The 7557-nt window shown below is 45.6% G+C and overlaps 1 protein-coding gene across 2 annotated transcripts in view; it reads right to left on the bottom strand.

Moving 5' to 3' along the window:
• The window catches only part of Acer2 (alkaline ceramidase 2), a 41035-nt gene that overhangs the window by 4109 nt on the left and 29369 nt on the right, over positions 1-7557 (bottom strand). Inside the window, exon 5 of one of the 2 annotated variants that reach the window (XM_029476357.1) lies at positions 2485-2576. In XM_029476357.1, coding sequence (XP_029332217.1) covers positions 2485-2576 — 92 coding nt within the window. Of the gene's footprint in view, positions 1-2438; positions 2577-7557 lie in introns of both variants that reach the window. The other variant, XM_021160271.2, reaches the window with a different exon arrangement.

The following is a 7557-nucleotide window of genomic DNA, read 5'->3' as shown; positions in this document are numbered from 1 at the left end:
TAAAGGCGTGCGCCACCACGCCCGGCTTAGACAGATCTTAAGAGCTTGCTGGATAGCCAGCCTAGCTGAAGAGGCAAGTGTCTGATTCAATAAGAGACCCTGTCTCGAAGGCAAGGAAGCAGAGAGCAGTGGAGGAGAGTAACGGATGCCTGCTGTGGCTTTCCCATGCACGGACATGTTCATATGTTCATATGTGTTCACATGTATGCAACACACACCTACATTTGTACAAAGCACCTGGTACTTATTAATAGACAGATTGGCTAGGTGAATTAGAAGCATCCATGTAGTGAAACATATATATATATATATGATAATTATGTACATAATATATAATCATATACATAATAATATATAATAAATAGATATCTTTGCACCCTCACACATATGTGTAAAGAGTGATGCCCAGCAGAGCGGGAAGGTGAGCAGTGGGGTACAGTGCTTACCTAACATGCATGAAGTCCTAGGTTCAATCCTCAGTGGGGCATAAACCCAGAGAGTGGCGCTAAATACCGAGAATCTCAGACTTAACGGATGGCAGTAGGACGATCAGGTGGTCATCCTCAGGTATGCCATGAGTTCAAAGCTAGCCTGGGCTACATAAGAAACCATTGTCTTAGGGGAGGGGTGGGCATGAAGTAGATACAGAGTTATCTAACCCTTTAATACTGCAAGAGAACGTCGTCGTCCACAAACACGTTAGGTCATATTCATAACTATTCAGTGTGGCAGGTGGACGCCTGGGGGCGCCTGTGGGCCTGGGCACGTGCCTGACAGGAGTTTGGTCTAAGACTAGAATAAGTTTGCATTGCATATAGAAAGGTGCCATTGTGGTTTTCTAGAAACAGAATAATTTGCAGGTGCATGGCTGTAGATAGATGGAAGAGATAAAGTTTTTTTAATTGTTGTTGGGTTTTGGTTTTTTTTTTTTTCAGAGTTATTTATTTCTATATATGAATACAGTGTAGCTGTCTTCAGACACTAGAAGAGAGCAGTGAATGTGGTTGCTGGGAATTGAACTCAGGACCTCTGGAAGAGCAGTCCATGCTCTTTTTTTTTTTTTTTTTAAAGATTTATTATTGTACATAAGTACACTGTAGCTGTACTTCAGATACACCAGAAGAGGGCGTCAGATCTCATTACAGGTGGTTGTGAGCCACCATGTGGTTACTGGGATTTGAACTCAGAGATGTTATCTAACTATGTGGTGCTGGCTGGCCTAGAAGTCAGTATGTAGCCCTAGTTAGCTTCTAATTCACAGACGCTAGCCTGCCTCCATCTCCTAAATGTGCAATTAATGGTGTATGTCATCAGGCCTGGCCGTCCTTTTCTTCTTCATTTTTCATTAGCAATAAAGGAGACAAAAATTTTTTTTCAGGAAATGTGTATGTATACTATAAAAATCTGCAAAGATATATATACTTCAGGTTGTTAATTATCTTTCTTGGAGGAGTAGAATGATGAGAGCCGTTTTCTATATGTCTATGTTGTTTAAAACTGTTATTCAAAAGTTACTTCATGGGACTGGAGAGATAGCTGAATGGTTAAAAGCACTTGCTGGTCTTATAGAGGATGATTCCCAGCACCTACATGGTGGCTCGCATCTGGCAGTAACTCCAGTTCAAGAGGCTCCAACTCCTTCTTCTGGCCTCCTCATGTACTTTCTCCTGTTTTGCTGGAGTTTGAGGCCCGGGGCTGCAGGGGCGGGGCGGGGGGGGGGGCGATGTTCTGCCACTGAGATACCCCTCCCCACCCCTCCCTTGCTTCCTCCCCTTCCTGGGCGTGTATTCTGTATGTGATTGTGTAGCCTCCAGTTTTTTCCCTTTGAACTTTAGAGCCATTCCCAAGCTTCCCAAAATATAGATACTCTATTCCCTCATGATCAAACAGCGTGTGAGTGTTCAACAGCAGACTTCAGTGCCCCGGGCTTTATCTGTAGCTGTAAAAAGAATAGGTGTGACTGTCCCTAGATGACCTGCAGAATCCAAGCCTTCACCAGGCCTCCAGGGCCTTGAGGGCGTGGTTCCAGCTGAGAACCAGTTTGCCCTCACATCACATAGGCCCCAGCTCCCCTTCCCCCATCACCCTTCCAGACCACGGAGTTCAGGTTGCAGACTCAGTTTTCAGGCTCCCAAGAACTGTTAAGGAGCTGCCAACCCGCTGTGCAGCCTAACAATTAGGTCTTTAGGAGGGTTCGTTCTGGCTAAACCAGCTCCCTGGAGCCATTTTCACACTCTGCCTTACTTTTGTTTCTAAAATGTGTGATTTAGGAGAGGAAGGGAAAGAAGAAGGGTAGGCTCTGTGCCCTTCCCCTGAGCCCACCTGGGCTCCTGGTCCGGAGCACAATGCCCTGCAGCTATCGAGGGCGCCAAGGTCAACGCCAGCACCTTGGGGGCAGGAGCACCGCCCGGCAGGAGCACCCCAGGGCAGGAGCTTACCACACACAGTGCAGGTAGGGGAAGTGAAAGGAGGAGAGCAGCTCACAGAAGGCTTGGTCGCTGATCCAGCAGAAGAGCGCCAGAGTCCACCAGAGGCCAGAGAAGAGGCCCAGCTTAAACACACGCACATTGTCACACCTGCGAGGGAGAGGGAGAGAAAGTCAGGGTTGGTCTCCGCGGGGTTTGCTGGCTACCTTCCCTGGATCTTCAAAGCTTCTCATCTGCTCCAGTTCCGTAGCACTGGCCTCATTCTAAAGACAGCCTCATAGATGTAAACATAACATGTATGCACGTGACTCGATAACCTTCTCCACACAGGCTCTGACTCCAGATACATAGAGCCACCTACCATCATGAAAGGGTACCCTAATATCTAATGCAGATACAAAATATAGAAGTTCGTCTTCCCTCCTGCCTACAGACTCCGCATTCCAGTTTCTTAGCTCTTCCTTCAGGATCCACCCCAAACCTGCCGTCTGGCCATGGGGGTCCAAGTCCCATCATTTCCTCCCTTCAGTGTGGTCACAATCTGTGGGCTCCCCTGCCTTTTGTTTTGTTTGTTTGTTTGTGTTGTTGTAGTTGTTGTTTTGTCGTTTTCTCTCCATACTTTGGCCCTCACTACCTTTGCTCACACTATGGCAGATACACCGTTCCTCAAACACCCCAGGCCTTGGCAGGAACGGGCCCTACAGCCTTCCGACTTGCTTGGCCTCTGATTAGAGTGTTCTGCCCTCACATAGCCTTGTATTTCAGTTCTCTTCAAGTGTCTGCTCAGAGTCACCTGGGAAGCCTGTGTCTGCTTCAATGAGACCAGCTCATTGAATGAACACTTGGTCCCCAGTTGGTATGTGTGGGAAGTTCGGAAGGCGCGACTTGTTAGAGTTAAGAATGTCATTGGAGGCCAGGCGTGGTGGCACACGCCTTTAATCCCAGCACTCGGGAAGCAGAGGCAGGAGGATTTCTGAGTTCGAGGACAGCTTGGTCTACAAAGTGAGTTCCAGGACAGCCAGGGCTATACAGAGAAACCCTGTCTCGGAAAAAAAAAAAAAAGGAATGAAAAAAAGGAAGGAAAGAAGGAAGGGAGGGAGGGAGGGAGGGAGGAAGGAAGGAAGGAAGGAAGGAAGGAAGGAAGGAAGGAAGGAAGGAAGGAAGGAAAGAAACTCCGGGTTATCGATAGGAAAGTAGATTCTAACAACATAGAGGGTAGGCAGCTGTCTAGCTATTGTGCTAGTTTGATCTTACTGTAAATATATAGGCTGTGAGTGTGTCTTTCATCTGTGAACTCAATAACCAAAGGCAGGGTAGAAACCCCAGGCCAGGATTTTAATAATTTCTACAACATGAAGCAGAGCAGAACACAGAGAGCAGTCTGGAAAGCCATCTCAGCCAAACACAGGCTGCCAGCTCAGACCCACGAGCTGACTTCAAGTTGTTTGTTTCCACTGCTCCCAGACACCCCTTCCTTGGAACCCCTCTCCAAGCTGAGGATGGTCCTCGGCAAGAATCTACACGAATGACCTGTCTGCAAGATATGCTGGCGTAATTGTTAGCAATCAGGGACAACCAAGAGAGACTCCAAGAGACTAACAATCAGGCATCTTCATAGCCAGCTCTCAGGGACCTGGTGACAAGACATATCATCCCTAACGGCCCAGAGGTGACACCTTGTTGCCCCTGTCACATGTCCTCTTGGGCATGTGCCAAGGTCCTGGATTAAAAGCCATCTTTTCCCTCCCCCCACCCCCAGACCCCATGCCCAGAGGCAGCCTCTGTACCTCTTCCCCTTAATAAACCTCCCATGTGAGATCTGATGCTCTGTGTGACTTTATCAAACTTGCACCCCACTTCCATCAGTAATAGTGGCACAAAGCACGTGGAGTAACCAACCAATATCTGAGCTGAGATAAGACCCACTCCATCAGATGGAACCACCCATATCCAACATTGCTTGGACGGCCAAGAACCTGAGACTACCTTGCCCACTGACCTAGGGGAAAACCAAATACTATTTTTCTGCTAAAGGAACAAAGCAATAAAATGACTCCTAGCTGCTATACTCATAGATTCCTTGCCTTGCCTAGTTATCATAAGAGAAGCTTCCTCGTGCAGCAATGCAAAGATTCACAGATACAAAGACCCACAGGCAGACAATATGCAGAGAGATTCAGAGACCTTGAAACACTCAGCCCTAAAAGGGATAGCCCCATCAAATCCCTCCCCTCAGGCCTCGGGTAGCTACTCTGTGCAAAAGGAGACAGAAAGCAGGTAAGAGCCAGAGGAGTCCAAGGAAGAACACCATGAAAGAAAGATCCTTACGATCAACAAGACCAATGCTCCTCTGAGCTCACAGAGGCCCAGGCCGCTGTCCAGGGTCCACCCCAGACGGAGCTAGAGCTAAGCACACACCCACCCCAACCCAAAAGCCATCTACAAGTGATAGCCACTGGCATCGAGTTGTACTGAGGTTTTTGACTTGGATTTTTGAGAAAGAACTTAAAGTTAGGTGGGTTGGGGTCAGGAGAGGATCTGGAAGGATAGTGAGGAGGAAAAGAATACGGTCAAAATACACTTAAATTTAAAAATTGTTTTAAATAAGAAAAAATTCTGAAAAGAAACATTAAGTTTTCTCCAAGGGAGTCTCACTAGGGGACACAAACCACTCTTAAGGGTAGGTCCCATGCCCAGGCGTAGATGCCAATACAAAACAAACCTAAACACATCTTTAGAGATTCTTTGTCACATAATGTTAAGCCAGGGCACTTGTTTATCTACCATACAGATCCTTTGTGTATGCATTATAGCTTCCAGTTTGGAGTTTGTATAGGAATCCTGTGAGAACATATGTGAATCTCTGGATCTATATGACTTTTTTGTGCTTTTTCATTGGCTCAGTTTTTTTTGGTTTGGTTGTTTTGACATATTCCAATTTCTTTGTTTTTCATTTATCTTATTGGTTTTTTTAAATTTTATATGTTTTATATTTTTATTTTATGTAATAAAATAAAATGTTATTTTGTTATCTTTCTTTAGATATCTGTCTTACAACAGGAAACAGAAAAGATGTGGATCTGGATGGGAGGGGACCTGGTAGGAGTAAAGGGAGGAGAAACTGTAATCAGAATATACTGTACAAAACAACCATCTATTTTCAATAAGGGAAAAACATAAGTTGCTGTCTCATGGTATCTTATCACAGCAACAGAAAGATAACACAGAGCCCTTTCCTGAGCACAATTTTTAAATAATTTCAAAAGCTACCACCTCCCAAAAACTCTTCCTCCTTTTGCGGGAGGTAAGGGGAGGAGGGTTAGATTTTGGGTTTTGGGTTTTCAAGGCAGGGTTTCTCTGTGTAGCCCTAGCTATCCTAAAACTCTCTCTATAAGACAAGGCTGACCTCAAACTCACAGAGCTCTGTAGGCATCATGTTATTGTGAGCTGTGTAAAGTCTATCCCTATGTTATTCAAACGCTGATTTCTCTGCCCTTATATCTTGCTGCAATCTAGCTGTGGTATTCTAATCATTATGTCAAGAATCTCCCATCTAAGTTTGTGTAAACGGTGCTCATCATTTACTCTCTGCCTTGTCAATAAAAGCTGGAAAAGCCAATGACCAGGCAATAGAGAGAATAGGGCAGGACTTCCTCCAGCCAGGGGAGGAGGGTGAGGAAGAGAGGAAGAGAGGAGTCACCATGAGGAAGGGGTCTGGAGAGACATCAAGGCAGAGTACACCTTACACCCAGAGGGCCAGAATGATATGAAAATGCAAATATCTCAGGGACTTTTGGATTGGATTAGATCATAGGACTGGAATATAATTATGTCTAGTTATTGCACTTTAAGTTGAAAATAAATCTTGGTCTTTCTATGTCTTTATTGGGGAACTAGCTAGAAATTTTTTTAAAGCTACTGTATTAGCTTGCTGATTACATTTATATTAAAATTACCATTACAGAGATCTTCCCACCTCTGCCTCCTGAGCACTGGGCTCAAAGGTGTGTGCCCCGGCCCATTCCTCCTTTAATGTAACCTCTGGCATCTTCTATTTTGCTGTTGGTTCCCCTATTGACACTAGGGCTGTTCTCTAAAGTGTCCTCAGCACTAGAACAACACTGGGCATAGGAAAAGCTCTCAAGATTTGCTAAATGAGAAAGAGAGTTCTTACACACACTGAACAAATGCTCTGAAACAAATCCTACTTGTAGGGGATTGGCCTGGTGCAGCTTGTACCCTATTGCTAATATTGGGTCCCCCAGACCTGGAGTAGACATAATTCACCCTGCCTCCAAGTTATTTCTGATTGGTAAATAAAGATGAGGTATAGGTGAGGTTTAGGATTCCTGGGCTTGGGGTCGGAGGAGAACCACAAGGAGGGAAAAGAAGGTGCAGAAGGAGGAAGGAGAAGACGACATTGGTTAGGAGTCAAGAAAGCAAGGCCATGAGGGTTGGCCAACTGAAGTTAAGAGCAGCCCAGATGGAACACAGTAAGTCTTAACTCGGGGTTATCTGTATGAAAGTAGATTCTAACAGCATAGAGGGCAGGTATCTGCCCAGCTCTTGTGCTATTTAAGGCTTATTGTAAATATGAAGGTAGTATGTGTCTTTTATCTGGGAACTAAATGGTAAAGGCTCAGTAGAACCCTGGGGTGGGATTAAGTAATTTCCATAACATCTACTGGTTGCCTGAAACCTGCACCAGTTTTTTTCCTTGTTGTGGAATTGGTCCTCAAGTAGAGGGTTTCCATGTGAGGAATTCCCAGTGAACCCATTGACAACTGGGGACTACAAAGGTTCTAAACCAGGACATTTTTTCTCAGTTGACCATGCCTGAGTCACTTATGGTCTTACAAGGGGCTGAGCATCCAAGAAAAGGCTTAACTTGTATTTACTAAGCAAATGGACAGATGTCAAAGGTCCTGCATGCCATGGCCCTTCCCACTGCCTGAAGCAACAGCTTCAGTGAAAACGGATTCACAGCAGCTCACAAGCCCTGTTTAAAAACAAAACACACAGCCAGGTGTGGTAGCGCACGCCTTTAATCCCAGCACTCAGGAGGCAGAGGCAGGCGGATTTCTGAGTTCGAGGCCAGCCTGGTCTACAAAGTGAGCTCCAGGACAGCCAG

This window comes from Mus caroli, chromosome 4, assembly GCF_900094665.2.
Source record: "Mus caroli chromosome 4, CAROLI_EIJ_v1.1, whole genome shotgun sequence".
NCBI classification, from domain to species: domain Eukaryota; kingdom Metazoa; phylum Chordata; class Mammalia; order Rodentia; family Muridae; genus Mus; species Mus caroli.
This window is presented reverse-complemented; position numbering and strand designations above follow the sequence as displayed.